We start from the raw sequence: 18,966 nt of genomic DNA, 5'->3' as shown, positions 1-18,966 counted from the left end.
ACGTGAGGCTCGGCTCATGCCAGCCCTCGAGGTCACACGCGCATGCTCAGCACACGCCAGCTCACGTGCAGTGTGCGCCGACGGCTCAGCGCACGCCAGCCCACGCTGGTCACCCACTGAGGGCTCAGCACACACCAGCCATGTGCTGAGCGTCCAGTACACACCAAACCACACGGGTCACATGCTGAGGGCTCAGCATGCGTGAAGGTGTCCCCACCAGAGGCCCATGCCAGCTGTCCCCTACCCGGCACCCCACCTCACACCACTCGGTCAGGCACAGGCTGTACACACAAGTTATTTACTTCTTATTATGACCTCAGGCCCTCTTTGCCCTGGAAAGTGGGGTGGGCCAGGGGGCCAGGCCCAGCATGCACCCCTACTTCTTCGGGGGCTGATCCCTCCCCCAGCTTGGCTGGGTCCTCTGCGGCCACAGCATCAGGCTGGCGGGGGCGGAGGTAGAAGCGGGAGAGCAGGGGGGGAGCCTGTGGGAGCCACGACGGGGCAGACAGAAGCGGGGGCACGGGGACAGGGATTGAGACCCGGAACACCCGCGCCCGCGGGGGCCTCGCAGGCCTGGCCTGTCCGCTGGACCGGGCCTCAGAGCAGGCGACAGGCGTTGCCCACGCTGTCGGCTGAGGTGTCAAGGTCATGGCTGTAAGGGGAGTCCCAGTCCCTCAGGAAAACGGCCTCCAGCTGGCTCCGCAGGCCACCCCGCCCGTTCTGCGTCACCAGCAGCGAGGTGCCCGCTGTCTCGGTGAAGTAGCTGCCGGACCAGTTGGAGGTTCCTACGGGGAGCGGGGGTCCAGAGAGTCAGGGCCCGTGGTGCTGCCTGGACCCCCTTCCGTCCCCCCACCCCAGCGGCGCCCAGGACGCTCACCGATGTAGGTGGCACGTTCAGTCACCATGTACTTGTTGTGGTTGACGCGGGTGTAAGGGACTCGGGCCTGGGCCTCGTCCGCAGGGACCACAAAGAGTTTCTGAGAGGGAGGGGAGATGCGGGGTTGGGTTAGAGAAGCCCCAGGGTCTGGGGTGGGGAGTGGCACCAGGTCTGCGGGACTGGGGACTCAGCTGCTTCCCTCGCGGGCCTGGGGGCCAGCACGGGTACTCGGTAAACGCCAGCTGAAAGGGAGGACCCTGTCGCCTCATATGCCGCCTGTTCCCTCTAGAATGACTATTTATCCCTTAGGTCTTACCTCAGATGTCCCCTTTTCCAGAAAGTCTTCCACGACCCCTCAGGCTGCGCCAGGAGCTTCTGCTGGGCTTCCCCATCCCAGCCCTAACCCCTCTGCCCGTGCCCTTGATTCTGGCCAATCAGGGCACAGCCCACTGTGGGTCGTCCCTGTCAGGTGACAGGTGAGCTCCACGATTGCTGTGTCCCCGGTACTGCCCCGCATAGGGGCTGATGGGTAGGTCTGGGGTAGGTGCTTACCACCTGGATGTCAAAGTGGGTGTGGTTGTCACGCAGGGCAGCCAGGGAGAGCAGGAAGGCCCGCATGGATGGCTCAGAGTGCCCCCAGCAGCTGACCAGCAGGCGCACCTTGACGCCCCGCTCATAGGCAGCCCGCCGCAGCCCGTCGTCAATGGCAGGCCAGAACCTTGGGGAGGGGGGTGCAGGATGCGGAGGGAGGCCTCACTTCAGCTTTAGGGAGCCAGGCCTGGGGCCCGCTGCAGCTTCTGAGAAGCCCCAAGCCCCCACCCCATCTCTAGCTCCAAGCCCTGCTCCCCCCACCAATCTTCTCATTGTCTTGTCTGCTGCCCCCAGACTACCTGCTCTGAGCCCCCAGAGTCCAGTCATCGCCACTTCCTATCCCAGATCTCAAAGCCCAACCCTGCCGCCCCAAACCTGAATACCCTTAGTCCTACCTCCCAAGCCCGTCATCCCATATCCAGCCCACATTCCCTGCCTCCTACCTGCAGAAATCCCACATCCTGCATCCTCTGCCTTAAGCCTCCAGTCCCCCGTCTCCACACCACCCCCCGAATATTCTCATCCTCTTCTCTGTCCCCTTCTCCTTGTCTTGACCATCCAGACCCACTCTCCCTGTCACCTCTGTCTCTCCCCATGGCATCCCCTCCCTCTGTGCCTTGGTCTTGGCCCCGTGCCTGCTTTCTGGGCCCCATCGCTCTCTCTCCTGTCTCCTCTTCCACTCACGGTGGCTCCCTACCCCAACCCCTGTCCACGCGCCCAGCGGTACCTGTGCGGGTGGGAGAACTCCATGGTGGGCAGGTAGTTCATGATCGCGATGTAGATGAAACTCCGGGCATTGTCCACCGCGTTGAGCAGGGCTTTCAAGTCTGGGGTGCGGCCACTTGGACACAGTGGTGGGGGTGCACTCTGGGGGACGAGGGGACAGTCAAGACACATGTCCTTCACAGTGGACCCCTGCTACAGACAGCTTGTCACGAGCCAGGTCCTGCGGGTCTCACTAATGCTCAGCCTCCATGAAGGAGAGGGATAATTACCACCGTCTTTTTTTGCAGGTGAGCAAACGGAGGCTCAGAGAGGGTAAGTGATTTGCCTAAGGTCACACAGCTGATAAATGGAGCCAGGGTTTGAATCTAGGCTGTCTGGTTCCAGAACTTATGCTCTAACCCAGTGGTTCTCGACATGAGGTCCCTGGTCAGGCAGCAACAGCATCACCTGGAAACTTGTTAGAAATGCAAGTTCTTGGGCCTCACTGCCATGGCACACAGAACCAAGGTGCTGGGGTGGAGCCCAGGAATCTGGCTTTCCACAAGCCCTTCTGGTGATTCTAATGCATGCTCAAGTTTGAGGACCTCTGCTCTAATCACTTTTGTCCCTGACTTACAGTCCAGCCTGATGGCACTCATGTGCCCAGCCACACCAGGCCCTTCACCCAGCTCTCTCCATCCTCACAACAGGTGAGCAAACTCGAGCTCTGAAAGGGGTAGTGGTAACGGGGGAACCATTAATGTCCCGTGGGTGGTCACTGGAGCAAAGGACCCCAATGAATCGTGTCCCTCCATCCATGCCTTAGTGTGGGCCCTCCAGGATGACACTGGGCCTGGCCAGGTGACTTGCTGGGGGGGACCCAGGTTGGCCACCCCAACTAGTGAAAATATCAACAGCTAAAAGCAGCGGTGCCTTGTCCAGAGTGCCAAGGGCAATAGTGGGTGCTGTCCCATAGAACTTTCCACATTGATGGAAACGTTCTCTATCTGCACTGCCCCGTATGCCAACTGCTTGCTGTGTGTAGCTGCTGAGCACTTGAAATGTGGCTAGTGTGACTGAGGAACTGAGTTTTTAACTGTAGTTCATTTTAATTGATTAAAAATGCGACATGCAGCTATACTGGACAGGTCACCCAGGGCTCGGCCTGCATGGACCCAGCCGTGCCTCTCACTAGCCCTAAGAGGTGGTAAATATTGCAATACTTATTTTCTATGTGAAACCAAGGCCTAGGGAGGTTTGGACACAGCCCAGGCCCCGAGTGAGCAGAAGTGACAGCCAGTGGTCAGGAACCCCCATCCCTACCAAGTCACTAGGCAGGGCTTGATGGGGGCCGAGAGAAGGGATGTGGCCGGGGTGTGACAGGCCCCTCTTCCCTCGGACTCACTGCCAGGTAGGCCAGAGCAGGGGTTCCGTTGAGGCAGATTTCCATTGGTGTCTCTTGATTGTAGCGGGTGTCATAAGGCCGGGGCCAGGTTGACGGGATGGAGCTGCCCGCCTGGCCCAGGTACCAGTAGGCCTCGAAGATCTTGGTCAGGTCTCGAGCTAGGCAACTGCAGTTGTACATGACCACGCCCAGCTCCTTGACCTGTGGGAGGGCAATGCTGAGCCCGGGGACGATGGCCTGGTGCCCACAGATGACATGGACACCTGCAGCCCTTCCCCCTGCCCCCCAACAAGTCCCCCTTCCTGCCCCTTGCCCTTCTATCTCCCCCTCTCTCTGCCCCTGTCTCCTTTCTTTCTGCCTCTTAACCGTGCCCCCACCCCCCTTCCCCCAGCTAAAGTCCTGGGATGGACATGATCTTGACTCAAGATTAAAATCTTAAGTTTTGGTGAAAATCAGTTATTCCAAAGCTCCAGGTTTCCTGAACCTTTGCGTACACTGTTGCTTCTACCCTCCACTGAGCTCCTACTCAGTCTTAGGTCTCAGCTGACAGTTTCCTCCTCCGGGAATCCTGCCTTGACTGCCCAGACTGTGTCAGGCATTCCTTGAGGCTCTCAGGGTCCCTTGGGCCTCCTTCATCACCCTCTCTGGTGACAAACCTGCCTCCCCATTGGACTGGGAGGACAGGCACAGGGGATGTCTCAGGGAGAGCTGTGTGTTCAGCATCTCCCCGCGGGGCTCCTCCAGTTATCAGATTAGTTTTCATCTCTTTTGGGAGACTTTCCCTGGTACCCCAGGTTGGGTCGCCCGTCCTGGTCCTGACCCCTCCACTTGTGCTCCCGCCTCGCCACCAACTCAGACTTGACCCTTTTGGGCTGACACTGGTGACAGGCCCGTCTCCACCCTGGACCGGGGGTTCCAAGAGGTCCACCATGTTCCCAGCATCAGAACAGGGCTGGGCTTAGAGCAGGCATGCAGAGAGTGAATCATGAAGGTCAAATGGGTGGACAGGGCCTGGGATGTCCTGTAGATGCCATCGGGGATCAGAGGGGCTTCCCTGAGCAGAGCGAGTGTGGTGGAGGGCTGGATTTGGGGATGTTAGGTAGGAGGTGGGAAGGAAGCCATTGCAGAGACTGGAAGAGAGGACTCTGGGGTTGAGGCGGGGCGCAGCTGGAGGCCGGGCGCCCTGTGGGGCAGGGAGCGGCCTAGAAGGGCGGTGGGCAGGGTGCAGGCAGACCTGGGTCAGGGAACGCCAGTCCATGTTGGCACTGCCGAGGTAGAAGTGGGTCTGGTCTACCACCCAGAACTTGGTGTGCAGGACGCCATGGGTCAGCTTCTGCATGTCCACTGTGCGGACCTGGGCACCTGGACAGACAGGGGTGGTGGTCAGGGTGCTGGCTTGGGCAGCCCCAGGCCCAGCCCACCCCCAGCTGCCCCCTAGCTCACCGCTTTGCAGCAGGGCCTGCAGATCTGCCTGGGGCTGGGGCCCACTTGGCTTGCTCACGGCAATGCGGACCTTCACACCTCGGGGTGCCAGGGTCTGTAGCTGCCGGAGGACCTCCTCGCCCTGGGAGGAGGGGAGAGCCTCTGAGGGGCTGGATGAGCCAACTCTCCAACCCCACGCAGGACCCCCCATGGAGCTGTTTTGAGATTAAGCTTCTAGATCTGATCAGGCTTTACATTAGCCGGTACACTCAGGGAAGGCTTTACACAGGTTAAGATGTTAAAACCTGTATCTGTTGTATTTTATTTTTTGGCCACACTGCGTGGCATGCGGGATCCTAGTTCCCCGACCAGGGATTGAACCCGTGCCCCCCGCAGTGGAAGTGCAGAGTCTTAACCATTGGACCACCTGGGAAGTCCCTTTATCTGTTTAATAATTGGCGCTCTGAGCCCTGCTAGGGCCTCCCTGCCACTCCTGCCCTTCACGGGACCTTCCCAAGATCCTGACTTGGACGTATCAATGCCCGTCACAGAAGGGACCTCTGGGCACCTTGCAGGATGTTGGGGGCACAGTGCAGGCTTGGGGTCTGGGAAGGTTTGGGTGAGGCCTGATGATGCCAATAACATTAATAGCAACAGCCATTGATTCCCTGGTTTCTACTGTGAGCCAGGGCCCCTCTAAGCTCCTTTACATGTGAACTCACTGACTTCTCACCACTCTCACTGATGAGGCAAATCTGAGTATATCCCAAGGTGCAGATGGGGAAACTGAGCATTGGAGAAATCAATGGGGAAGCAGGATTTGAACTCAGATGGTCTGCCTCCTATGTCTCTGCTTTGTGCTTTGAACCATTCCAGTAGGAACCAGCAGGGCGTGGGAGCTCATGACTTTTTTTTTTTTTTTGGCTTGTGGGATCTTAGTTATCCAACCAGGGACTGAACCCGCGCCCTTGGCAGTGAAACTGCAGAGTCCTAACCACTGGACCGCCAGGGAATCTCCAGCTCATATCATTTTTAACTGTCGTATATTTTTTCAGGCAGTGCTTAATAAACCTCATGATTTTAATACATTTTAAGCCTACCTCTGACAAAGAGTGGCAGCAAGGAAAGGGGAAAAAAAGGGACAAATTCACCATGTCTTTCGATGAAGGGCTTATCCACCTAGGCTGTTCCTTTTCAAATCTTGAAGTTTTACGTTTTTTAAGTTTGTCTGCAGACCCTAACAAGGCTATCAGAGCAAATGCTTATGAAGGGCTGACTCTGTCGGGCATTGTGCTGTAACTGGCAGGGATTAGCCCGTTTCATCCTCACAAGAGGGGAGTGCTAGATATTCCCCCATTCTACAGATGAGGAAACTGAAGACCGAGAGGTGAAGTGACCTGCCCAAGGTCACACAGCTGGGAAGTGGCAGCCTGGCTTGAGGCTGGGCTGGTACTCACTCCATGTTTCCATTTCTTTGTGTGACAGGGTCGGGGCAGCTTGTGGGTGAGTGATATCTGCCAGCCTAATCCCTCGTAACCAAACCCATACCCTGACATTCAGAGGCCTCCAGATGACTGTGACAAAACGCCCCCAGTCCAGAGGGCCACGTGAAGACAGTTGCTTCCACACACCTGTGTCCAACCCGCTGTGTGAGACATGTCCACCTGTCTCCCGGGCTATAGGGAAACCCCTTTCATCCACCTCCCCAGTGCCTCCCTCCAACCGCCCCCCCCGCCCCCCCACCCGCTGCCAGCTAGGGCCCAGGTTGCCAGGTACCTGCTGAGCAGAGGGCTCCTGAGTGTGGGTGTCGTTGTTGGTGAGGGTCCAGTAGAAGGAGGCAATGTCCAGGCTGCTGTGGGCACCGGCGAGCAGGCCCAGCCAGGCCTGGCTGGTGGAGGGGTTGACCGTGGAGGCATTGGGGAAGTCCAGGCCCTCGGGAATGCTCTCCACCAGCACTGCTCTGGGGGGTGGGGGGAGGCAGAATCAGCCATAGGGGGCTGGAATGTGAGTGCTCACTTCTCTGCCCACGGAGGACGGAAGACTATGTGTATTTGTGTCGGTACTCATGATTCTCTGTGTGTCTGCATTTGTCTGTCTAGAGGCGTGGAAGGAAGGTTGTGCATGTGCATGTCTGTGTGTGTGTGTGTGTGTGTGTGTGTGTGTGTGTGTGTGTGTCTGTCCACAGATATGGATGGAAGATGCCATGTGTGTCTGTTCACAGACAGATAGAAGATGATGCTGTGGCTGCCATGGCAACAGTGTGGGGGAAGGAGGTGGGCATGGAGGGAAGAACCGTGACGGTCCACTTGGGAGTCGGCGATCACCTTATTCTGTCTCGACCACTGGGTGCAGGCCCTGCTTAGTGCGTGTTGAAGTGTCCCTGGCCTGGCAGGGCCCCTCCCCCCACCATCTGAGGCGCCCACGCCCCCCTCCACTTACTCGCAAGGGTCATAGCAGGGGGCTGGGCGCTGGTTGGGCCCAAAGAGATGCAAGTCGCCGTATTCCCATAGAAACAGCTGAGTCATCAGGGCACCGAAGCCCACGACTGCCAGGATGAGGACCAGCAGGACCCAACGGGCCTTCTGTGGGGAGGAGGAGGTGATCAGCCAGCCCAAGGAGGGCAGCCCAGGCCATGGCTGAGACAGAGTGAGGGTGGCGGTGGGCTCCTACCTTTTCTGCAGCTTTCCACGCCTCGATCTCGTTCATGGGTAGTTCGTTGGAGGGCTCCTCGGCAGGCACCTTCAGCTGGGGGACAGGGATGATGGTGTGTGTGGGGGTGACAGGGCAGCTCAGTGGGGCCCCCACCCTCTGCTGGGTCCAGCCCCTCCCCACTGGGTCCCCCATCCACCTACCTCCTGGTACATCAGTTTAGGCTTCATCTTGCTGGGCAGCCAGGGGTTATACAGATTCCAGTGGGAAAGTGGGTGTGTCAGGGTCTCCAAACTGCAGGGAACAAAAGCTGGCACTGTGTGGGGTGTTCTAGGCTTTTGGGGGACATCACAGAAAGCGGATCAGCCTCGGGCTCACGGGACTCCCTGGGTCGCCTTGTCTGTGATCACGGGGGCCACTGGCACTGTGCCTGCCACCCCTAAAGGAGGAAGCTGACTGCTGGTCAGTTGGGATTTCGAAATCCCTCTAAGCCCAACTCCTCTGCTTTCCTCCTATTCCTCTGCGGTACCCTCCCTGCCCCCCCCAAGCGCCCACCCTGCCCCTCATCAGCACCCACACTGCTCCCCATTAGCGCTTTCCCTTCTCTGAGCTCTAACCTATACATTCCCAAAATGACAGCTCCGGATTGGGTCAGCGGAGCCCTCAATCTTTGTGCCTGGCTTCTCCCAGCCCTGGGATTACCCACAAGTCATTTTCCAGGTGGCTCCTTTGCCCTCACCCTCAGGTAACAACTAGACAGCTCAGGCCGGGAGCCCAGGACCATCGCGGCCTCCCCGTCAGACCCCAGCCCATCCCCGAAACCATCCTCCCCTCCCCTACCCCAGAGGGGCCTCGGCCTTACTCGGCAGGCGGCTGCTGCTACCTCCACGGGGCCCCAGCTTCTGCCCCGACAGGCTGAGCAGGGGCGGGCGGGCGGGCGGGGGCGGGGATCGAGGGGGCTCCGCCCACTGCAGCGGAGAGTCTGCGCAGTGAGCGCGCCGGTCCGGGCTCACCGCAGGGAGAAGGGGGGCCCGGCCGCCCAGTACAGCCAACCTGACGGGGGTGGAGGGAGAGTACATGGCTGAGCGATTGGCTTTGCTACGGTCCACCCTAGAGCCCCCATGTGGGGTAGGGAGGCCACAGGTAAAGAGAAAAAAGAACGCCACATCTTTTCTCGTCTGCAAACCTTGTGAATTTTTGTACCATGGGCATGTATTACCTGGTCAAAAATAAATACATAAATAAGATTAATGACTTTAAAAATTATAAAATGAAATGGAATGATCAAGGCTGAATAACATGATTTAGGAACGTAGCGATGAAATCAGCTTAGAAGACACAGCCCACGCTAAGGGAGGGGAAGAGCGGTGGGGGGGAAGGGGATGGTGGGTTTTCCCTTGGACTGTGGACTGCAGTCAGTGTTTCGTTAAAAAAAAAAAAGTCAACTGATATTTTGAGAAGGATTTAAAAAATTTTGTCTCTTAAATCCAGGCTCTGGCTGGAGGGGTAAGCAAGGTTTCCCACATACCATCTCATATCTCCGAAGCAGGATTTAAGGCCACAGATGGAGAAATAAATTGGAGGTCCCCCTCCCCGCCCACCTTTCTCAATGAAAGAGGGGCAGGACCCCCTTCCCCACATCCAGGCAGGAAGTCAACAGATGCAGAGAAGGATTATTACTGAGGGGAGCAACAGCGTTGGAAGTGGTTGCCTTGACAGCGGGATTTGGGGGTGGGTCAGGATTGCTTTTTATCGTCCGCCTATTTTCTTTTTTAAAATTGTGAAATATGAGCGACTTACAGAAAAGAAGAGAAAACATCTCTGTGCAGGTTAAAAAATAATTCTAAAGCCTACACAGGTGTTGCCGCGTCCCAGGTTTTGTCACGTTTTAAAAAATTCATGCGCATGCATTAATGTGTTTTAAAAAAAAGAAGAAAAAAGGAAGGAAACTCCAAAAGGGAGCCAGGTTCTCTCCTCACCGCAGTATCCTGCCTAGATCTGAAAGGATAATTTGGAAACCCCTTTCCCCCCAACGTCCGATCCCAGATTGGCAAGGGCGGAAGAACACAGCTAGATCCCCTCCTATCATTGCAGGGAGCGAGCCAAACCGGGATGGGTCAAATGGATCCAGCAAGAAATGGCAACAGATCAAGGTTATTTGGAACTCCAGAGGTCACCAAGAGAAGCAGAAGATAAGTCTTGGATGTAGCTGGCCGCAGGGTTGGAGGGTGGGGGGAGGGGGAGGCATGGGGTGCGAAACAAGTTTGCCTTTTATTTAGCTATTTGTGAAGGGCCTTGGTGAGAAATGTTTTATTTAAGAATATGGGGTTGGAACAGCAGGTGATGTGAAATTAGGGAAGCTGATAAACAAAAACAAAACTGGGCAGAGGTAGGGCGCGGAGCTGTGAGGGACCCTGCAAGGTGAGCCAGGGGAACTGGGAGGGCCGGTAATAAATCAAAAATAGGAAGAAAATAGATGCATTTCATTCAGTTTGTTAGCGAGCTTTTGGCTTTCAAATTGTGCCGTGATGATAGGTCTGTAATGATGGGTTTAATTTTGACTTGTTATACTTTTATCAAAGCAATACACCTAAGGTATCAATATTTAAAAAGAAAACTAGTCCTGAAGAGGTGGTGTAGACTGGGTTAGATTGGCGAGGCAGTTAACACTGTGGCTCCCAGAGCCAGGTGCCTGATCTTAATATGAGCATCAGCGTGTACGTGACTGACTTCAGAGAAGTGACAGTGCATCTGTGCCCTAGTTTCCCCATCTGCAAAATGGGCACAGCAAGAATAGCACCTACTTTTTACAAGGCTGTTCATTAATTTTGCACACATTTATTGAGTACCTGTGCACCAGGTATTGTTTTAGGCACTGGGGATATCACTGTGAACAAAACTGACATGAGGAAAGACAGACAAAAAACAGTATTAAATTAAATTATATGTTAGAAGGTAATAAGTGCTATGGAGACCCAGGGAAGAGGGACAGGGGTGGGGCCGGGGTTGGGATTGCTTGCAATTTTAAATAAAGAGGTCAAGGAAGGCCTCGCAGAGAAGGGGATGCCTGAGGGAAAAAAACTTCAAGCAGAGGAGGAATGGAGCTACTGGACATCTTGGGGAAGAGTGTTCTGAGCAGAGGGAACAGCCAGTGCAAAGGCCGTGAGGCAGGAGTGTGCCTGGTGTGGATAGGGAAGAGCGAGGAGGCCAGTGTGTCTGTAGTGGAATGCCCTGTGGGAAGAGGGAGAGGAGGTAAGTCTGAGGTGACAGGACCAGATCATGCTGGGCTACCTGGACTGTGGCAAGAAGGACGGGGCCACGGGTAGGTTCTGAGCAGAGGAGGGAACATGATCTCCTTTGGGGGTTGTGGTGGGTTGAATGGGGGCCTCGAAAAAGATATGTCAGATGTGGTCATCACTCCTGGAACTTGTGAATGTGACCTTATTTGGAAAAAGGGTCTTTGTAGATGTAATTAAGTCAATGATTTAAAGATGAGATCATTCTGGATTATCTGGATGGGTCCTAAACCCAAGGGCAAGTATCTCTAAAAGAGACAGAAACGAGACATGATCAGGGAGGCAGCGACTGGAGTGATGGGCCGCAAACCCAGGTGCACCAGGAGCCACCGGCATCTGGCGGAGGCAGGGAACAGAATCTCCCCTAGAGGCTCTGCAGAGAGCACGGCCCTGCTGACACCTTGATTTTGGACTTCTGGTCTCCAGAACTGTGAGAGAATAAACTTCTGTTGTTTTAAGCCACGCAGTTTGTGCTCACGTGTTACAGCAGCCCCAGGAAACGAATACAGGCTGTTTACAGGCTCCCTCTGGCCGTGTGGGGAACTGACTGGGGTGGGCGTGTGATTTGGGGGAACACTGAGGAGGACCAAGTTTGGGGAAAAGACCAGGAATAAATTTTTAAAAAAATATCAAAAATAAATAATGTGTGTCTTTTGAACATGTAAAACTGGAGATGTTTAAAATCTGAGTGGCTCCTTCGAACTCAAGGAATTCATATATATCAAGTGCAGAGAATGGGCATGCAAGAGGTTCTCAAGAAATATGATTGTCTCAAGGGTCCTAACAGCCAAAAAGAAAAGAAAAAAGGCATGATTCCCTCTGCCTCCGTCCTCCCCACCCTCAGCCAGGCAAGATGCCTGCTTTTTACTGTGGGCCTTTACTCACTATTTTAAAAAATGCACATAGGCCTTCCATGGAAATTAAATTGAGGCTCAGGGTCCTAGCTGCGGGGGCCCTTCCCCAACATCCCCGTCTCCAAAAGAGGACTGTGGCCTCAGCTGGACAGGTATCCAGCACCCTCAATCCCCAGATCCCTAGGGGGAGCAGGGCAGGGTGAAACTGAAGCAGGATATGGACAGCTGGGCCGACAGAGCCAGGCCGGCAAGTGCTGGCCTTCTCAGCTCACCTCAATTCCAGGGTTCCCAGGAACCTAGAACTCACCCCGGGGCTCCAGTGCAATGTCCAGGCTGGTCCTCATGCCCTGTTTCCTCGCTGGTGTAGGGGGCACCTCCACCAGCAGGTGTGCCCCCTCCCAGTGAAACGGGAGGGAAGGGGGCAGGGCACAATCTTTAAAAGAATGACACAGACGTTGAGGATACAGCATAAACTGGTTAGAACCAACTAGGTCCGAGGTGGCGGAAGATTTGACTTCCAGTAGACTTTGAGCCTCATTATATATATTAGCACAGGGGTCCCCAACACCCGCGCCACGGACCGCTAGCAGTCCACGGCCTGTTAGGAAGCAGGTCGCACAGCAGGAGGTGATCGGTGGGCGAGCGAGCGAAGCTTCATCTGCCGCTGCCCATCCCTCCGCCTGAACCACCCCCCACCCACCCCGCTCGTGGAAAAATTGTCTTCCACGAAACCGGTCCCTGGTGCCAAAAAGGCTGGGGACCAATGCATTTGCATATGCTAAATGACACAACCATAGGTGCCATGACAGTTCCAAGGTGACCTAAAAGACCAAAAAGTGGGCGGGGCCCAATTCCTGGAAATCTCCTCCCCTTCCCCAAGACAGTTGGAATAATCCCCCCACTCATTAGCCAATGAAATTACCCAGCCCATAAAAACTACCCCATATTTCCGGACCTCTCGCCTTCGCAGATGCCCCACAGTCTATGGAGTGTGTTCATCCCAGGGCCGTTCTTGCCTTTTGAGATGAACCACATTCTGTCTATGGAACGTGTATCTCTCTAAATAAACCCACTTTTTACCTATCACTTTGTCTCTCACTGAATTCTTTCTGCGCTGAGACATAAAGAACCTAAGCTTCATTAGGTCCTGAGACAGGGTGCGTGGTTTCAGTTAAAAGAACGTGGGTTCAAATCCCACTCTGGGTTTTGGCTGCGGGACTGAGTTGTGCAGTTTCACCAGCCCACAGAATATCTCCCTGTTCCCTTGGCTTGTGTCCTGCCTGACTTGGGTTGTGAACCACAGCGCACAGAAAAGGAGGAAGCAAAGCCCACCCGGCTTTTGAGACACGTGTTGCCTCACAGCTCCCTGAACACCCGTGAGGGTTGGGGTGGGAGACTTGATCCCTCTTCCATAGCAGTGTTTTGGGTTGGAGGGGCCAGGGTTCAGATCCCACCCGTCACTTTCTTACTCAGTGACATCAGGCGTGGGGTTTTACTTCTCTGAGCCCTGCTGGCCTCATTCATAAAAAGGGGATCACTTGGGCTTCCCTGGTGGCGCAGTGGTTGAGAGTCCGCCTGCCGATGCAGGGGACACGGGTTCGTGCCCCGGTCCGGGAAGATCCCACATGCCGCGGAGTGGCTGGGCCCGTGAGCCATGGCCGCTGAGCCTGCGCGTCCGGAGCCTGTGCTCCACAACGGGAGAGGCCACAACAGTGAGAGGCCCGCGTACCGCAAAAAAAAAAAAAAAAAAAAGGGTGATCACTTTATACCCATCTGGGGAGTGGTGGCTGGGGGATCTCTGAATGGTTTAAGGGGGTGCGTCTTGCAGTCCCAACCCCCTGGGTTCAGATCTCAGCTCTGTGTGTTACTGGGAGAAGAGGCTCCCTTCTCTGAACCTCACTTGCGTTCCTTGCATTCTCAGAACAATGGGTAGACTAATATACCAACCTCACGTTTGCTGGGCAGTCAGTGAAACCATCCATAGCAGGCCAGGTAGCACAGATACAAGCTGGCTGGTTAGCTGTGTCCCCTAGTACCCTGGACACACTTTTATCATAGATAAACCTGTATGTGTCCCTTAAAAAGCTAAGTCTATGTCTGATTTATTCCTCTACCCACCCTGTGCCTAGCACGTTGTAACCACTCAATAAATGTTTATTGAAAACAGAAGAAAAGAAGCAGTAGAATGGAAACCCTTGAGAAAAGACTTTCTTAGATGTCTCTCTAGATCTAGTGACACTCGGTTTATACACAATGTGTAAGTAGCTTGTGTTCTAAGCCCAGAGCAATAGGGTAGGTGCAGATAATGACACCTCAGCCTGAGGGTAAAATTCAAGGTTGATTCAAGACGTATGAAAGTGCAAAGAAGGGTGTGGGGCCAGTTAGCTGCTGAAGCCCACATGAAGCCCTGGGCAGGCCATACCTCAGGAAACATTCACTAACCTATGGACCTTCCATACGCTTCAAAACAGAACTGTTCTTGGGTTTAAAGGAGCCGATTTTCATTCGATTGTGCAGACCCCTTCGGACTGACTGCACAATTGTCTGTGGTCAAGTCTACAGAAAACAGAACAGAGCACTGGTTTTGTAAACTTTTTTGTTTTGTTTTTAGCAGTAGACCTTTTATTTCAAAGGACCCCCTAGAAGGTGCCCCTTCTAGGGAGAGAAGATGCTCAGTCTGAAAAACAATTAAATAAGTAAAAAAATACACACACAACCCCCTGTCCCCCAACACTCCAGCATGAATGGCGAACACTTCTGAACTGGAACTCAAAAATCTAAGCTGTCCCACCCCTACTCAAACCCCCTCTGTGGCTCCCCATTGCCTCCAGGACCAAGTGCAACCATCTTACGATGTCCTCTTGGGCCCTACATGGACAGCCCCTGTGGACCTTCCCCACCATTACAGCTTCAGTCCCCCTTTCTGACTCCAAAGCTGTCTCCGATTCCCACCTCCTCCCTGAATTTCAGCTCCGGAAGTCCCATGGCCTCCTAGACACCTCCACCCAGGTGTCCCTAAGCCCCATACACCCACCATGTCTCCAACTGTCCTTAGGATCTCTCCCAAACCTGCTCCTCCCCCAGGTGCCCCTTTCAAGGAGAGCTGTTCTACCCATCCTTCAGGTCTCAGCCTGTGTGCTACCTTCTCCAGAAAGCCCTGACTCCCCCAGAGTCCTCGGCCTTGTCCTGGACCGCCCACAACTTATCCACTTGGCCTCCCAAGTGTGTCTCCCACCCAACCCTTTTCTCTCCCCTCCATGGCCCCGAACTGGCCTCTCCCACTTGGGTTGCCACTCCAGCCACATCCTGTGGCTCCCAGCCTCCACTCAACCCTTCCAATTCCCCCTCCATCTGAGTCTGACTTGTCCACCCTCTGCTCAAAACCTTTCTGTGCCCCCCCCCCCCGGTATCTGCAGGATAAAGTCTCAGCTCCTCACTGTGGCTCCCAAAGCCCTCAATGATCTCCCCTAAATAACCTCTTGGGCTTATTCTCTTACCATCCCTAATGGCCTAGTCATATCTAATATTTTTCAGTTCCTCGAACTGAAACCACACTTTTACCACCAAACCTGCCCACAGCTTCTCCTCCTGCCTAGCATACCTTTTTCTCCTCTTCATGTTGCTTATTCCCATCAGCTCGTGTACCACCTCGTCCAGGAAGCCCTCCCGGACCCCCTGTCTGGTCCAGGCATCCTTTTTGGGATCTGACAGTCCCCTGGGCTTCTCTATCCCAGCCCAGACCCCTCTGCCTGTGTTTTCCCCAACCTGGCCCTGACCACTCTGGGCTGTCACTACCTGATGATGGATCTGTTTCTCCCACTGGACTGCAAAACCCGTGAGGGCAGGGCCAGGCTGGCTCAGTCACTGCTGTGTCCTCAGTATCACCCAGCACAGGGACAGTACATGGCAGATGCTCAGTGGCCAGTTCATCCATCTATTCATTCAATGAGTATTTATTCAACGACTACTGCTGACAAGCCTTATCTAGAAATTGGAGATATAGCACAGAAAAAACAAAAAAAAGTCCCTAGGAAGGAAGAAATTCTTTTGAGGGAGTAAGACAGTAGATTAAATGAGCGAAACATATAGTTGGTGCCTTGGAGAAAAATAAAACAATGAAAATGGTTGATGTCTCAGGTCAAAAAGAACAACACAACACATCTGGGGCAAAGAAGCATTATTATCCCTGTTTTTCAGATGAGGAGGTAGGGCTCAGGGAAATCACTGCCCAGGTCACACGGCGTTGGTCTGTCGGCCGAGAATTTGAACCCAGAGCTCAGTTCTGTGCCAGGATATTACACTGTCAAACCAATTCCCAAATACAGAATAAGGCAGAATGTCTTTTCCTTGCCACCCTCAGGGAGGTCTGAGCTTGTGAAAGGGTAGGATGTGGGAGAGCGGGGTCTCCTTATGTTTACTGAACCAGGCACTGCTCAAAACACTTTATATATTCAATTCTAACAGCAGTGTTTTTTTTTGCTCCGCTTAACAGATAAGGGAACAAAAGACCTAGAAAGGTTAAGCACAAAGGGACACAGCCAGGAAACGGTGGAGCCAGAATTTGAGCCCAAGCTGCCTCAGGGTCCTGAGTGTAGACAGCTGCCTCTCCTGCTGTGTAACATCTGTAGATCTGTGACACCCTCCGTCCCTCCCCAGTAGCCTCTCAAAACCCCTACCAGCATCCCTCCCCACCCCATCCCACCCCAAATCTTTGAGAGGGACATTTGAAGCTTTCTCCAAATACAAAGGATATGTGAGTGCAGCTTTAAGAAGAGGAGTCTGGCTGTCCTTCCAACCAGGCTGCTCTTGCCCATCCATCCTTGGTAGAAGTTCTCCAGCTGCTGCTGCTTCTTCAGGTCACGACATGTCACATCAGATCACATCCCTCCTCTCCTCCAAATCCTCCCATGGCTCCCACCTCACTCAGAGTAAAGCCAAAGTCTTCTCCATGGCCCATGAGACCCCAGATGATCTGCCCCCATCACCCTGCTGACTTCATTCCCCATCCCTCTCCTGCCTCACTGGTCTCCTTGCTATTCGTCAAATATTCCATGCATGCTCCTACCTCAGGACCTTTGCATTCGCTGTTCTCTCTGCCTAGAATGCCGCTCTTCCCCCAGATAGCCATGTCACTCTCTCCTCTCTTCAAGTCTTTGTTCAAATGTCTCCAGACCACCCTACTTAAAACTATAATCTTTAAATCCCCCAACTCCCTCCTAACACATCATATAATCTACTTCCCTGTTTGTGTACTGTCTCTTACTCCTGATAGAATGTAAACTCCATGAGGCCAAGGATCTCTGTTTTATTCACTGATGTGTCCCCAATGCCTAGCACAATGCTGAGCATGCAGAACATGCTTAATAAATATTTATTGAATGAATTAACTTGCATTTTCATTCCCATGTTGCAGGATGTAGCAACTGAGGCACAGGGCCCTTAAGCCAGCTGCCCAAGGTCATTTAGTATTATTTAAGTACTAAATGCTAGAACCAAGATTGGAACCAGGGTGTTCCAGTCCCCAGGCACACACTGTAATGGCTGTCCTACATGGCCATGCTAAGGCAAGCTGAGTGACTAAGATACTTACTTTTCCACCTGGGGATTCAGGGTTGCTGAGGTTTGACAAAGGTGTGGTGAGACCTGCCTCATCTCTCTGCACCCCCAATTCTATAAGTCAAGGAAGGGTTGGGTCTAAGCTTTCTAGAGTCTTCCTCCCACCAAGCGCTCCTCGACTCCTGCCATTGGTGAAGTGCTCTCAATTTGGGGGTGGGAAATCAGTCACTCCAACAAGGTAAGGAGATAGGGATTAAGTATTTACATGAGCAAGGTTCGTGATGGCTGATGGGTCACCCCCTCAGGTGTGGTGATGTGGCAGAGGTGAGGACAGCATAGTGATCATAATGTGGGACAGCAGGGGTTGGCTGGTGTGGCAGAGAGCATCAGGATACAGGGAATGGTGACGACACCACGGTAATGATGAGGGCAGCTGGGGGGAGGGGGAGAGCGACAATGAGGAGGGGATGAAGGTGACTGGATGAAGGTGAGGGTGAGATGATTAATAATATTAGCTCAAATGGCCACATCAAGCTGGGCATGTCACAAGAAGAAACACGCAGGATCCTCACAATCATCCCTGACGTAGGTGTCCTTGTGTGCGTTTCACAGATGAGGAAGCTGAGACTGCAAACGTGTGATTAGGTGGTCAAGGTTACCCAGATGCTTAGTGGTGGAGCCAGGATAACGGGCTCTAGTACCCGATATGTGAGAGGGGACACGGGGAAATACCGGAGACATGAAGGGAAGAATAACAACTGTAGGGCAGGGCAGGTCCTTATGGGGAAAACTAGAAGCATTAGGCATGGACAGCGACTGTCAGAGGACGGGGAGGGATGGAGACATAAAGGATGAGGAAGATATAACGGAAGCGTGAGCGTAACTTACGGAGATGGTGACAGGAGGCGTGCGAAGGTGACACGGGGGTATGATGCCGATTTATGAGAAGGACTTCGTAAAGGAGTAATAGCAACAAAAGAGGGGTGCAGGCGATATGAGAAGGCGACACGACTTAAAGGGGGGTAACTCCGACAGTTGGTGGCCATGGGGACTTAAAGGAACGAAATTTTGTTAAGGGGGTTGACGGCGACCTAAGGAGGGTGATGGCGACAGAAGGGGAGTGGTAACGATGTAAGCGGGATGCAACATAAGGGGAGGAATGGGGACATAAAGGGACAGAGGACGATATAAGAGGAGAGATGCATTATATTCGAAGGACGACACGAGGAGGGCAGCCGAGACGCCGCGCCCCCAGATCGCATATTACCTGCACTCCACGTCTCCCACTCCTGGACTCAGCCCCTCACGCACCTTCTAGGCTGGAGCCCCGCCCGACCGCCCCCGCTGCGCGCAGGCGCACTCCGGCTAGACTGCGGGCCGGCGGGGGCCAGGCAATTGCCTTTCTCATTGGCCGCGCTCCTCGCTAGCGTGGGGAGGGGAAGCGCCTGGGAGAGTGCGGGTGGTCACGTGACGGTTGCCGCTGTGCTCTCGCTGGTGGCTACCCCGAGGGCTAGAGCGGCCGCGGGCCGGTAAGTCCGGCTTCCGGCGTTGAGGACGGTGCTTCCGGGGCGGGCAGCCGGGCCGAAGGAGGAGGGTCTGACAATTGGCGCC

General features: G+C 54.2%; 1 protein-coding gene across 3 annotated transcripts; it reads right to left on the bottom strand.

The window, feature by feature from the left end:
* Positions 1-282: 282 nt before the first annotated feature.
* Positions 283-18,770, bottom strand: PLD3 (phospholipase D family member 3). 3 transcript variants are annotated; one of them, XM_073795872.1, is made up of 13 exons: positions 18,623-18,770; positions 8,512-8,702; positions 7,853-7,943; positions 7,671-7,745; positions 7,440-7,582; positions 6,777-6,960; positions 5,022-5,160; positions 4,813-4,940; positions 3,579-3,779; positions 2,196-2,335; positions 1,430-1,595; positions 878-977; positions 283-785 (listed from the first exon to the last, which is right to left on the bottom strand). In XM_073795872.1, the coding sequence occupies exons 3-13, from the start codon at positions 7,877-7,879 to the stop codon at positions 598-600; spliced, it is 1,491 nt and encodes a 496-aa protein (XP_073651973.1). In that variant the 5' UTR covers positions 7,880-7,943; positions 8,512-8,702; positions 18,623-18,770; the 3' UTR covers positions 283-597. The 3 variants fall into 3 exon arrangements, with proteins under 3 accessions (XP_073651973.1, XP_073651974.1, XP_033702167.1); XM_073795873.1 differs by lacking the exon at positions 8,512-8,702 and having other exon boundaries at positions 18,623-18,677; XM_033846276.2 differs by lacking the exons at positions 8,512-8,702; positions 18,623-18,770 and having other exon boundaries at positions 5,022-5,142.
* Between the last annotated feature and the right edge of the window lie 196 nt (positions 18,771-18,966).

This window comes from Tursiops truncatus, chromosome 19 (assembly GCF_011762595.2).
Source record: "Tursiops truncatus isolate mTurTru1 chromosome 19, mTurTru1.mat.Y, whole genome shotgun sequence".
NCBI classification, from domain to species: domain Eukaryota; kingdom Metazoa; phylum Chordata; class Mammalia; order Artiodactyla; family Delphinidae; genus Tursiops; species Tursiops truncatus.
Note: the sequence above shows the minus strand (reverse complement) of the source record. Positions and strands in the feature narration are given on the sequence as shown.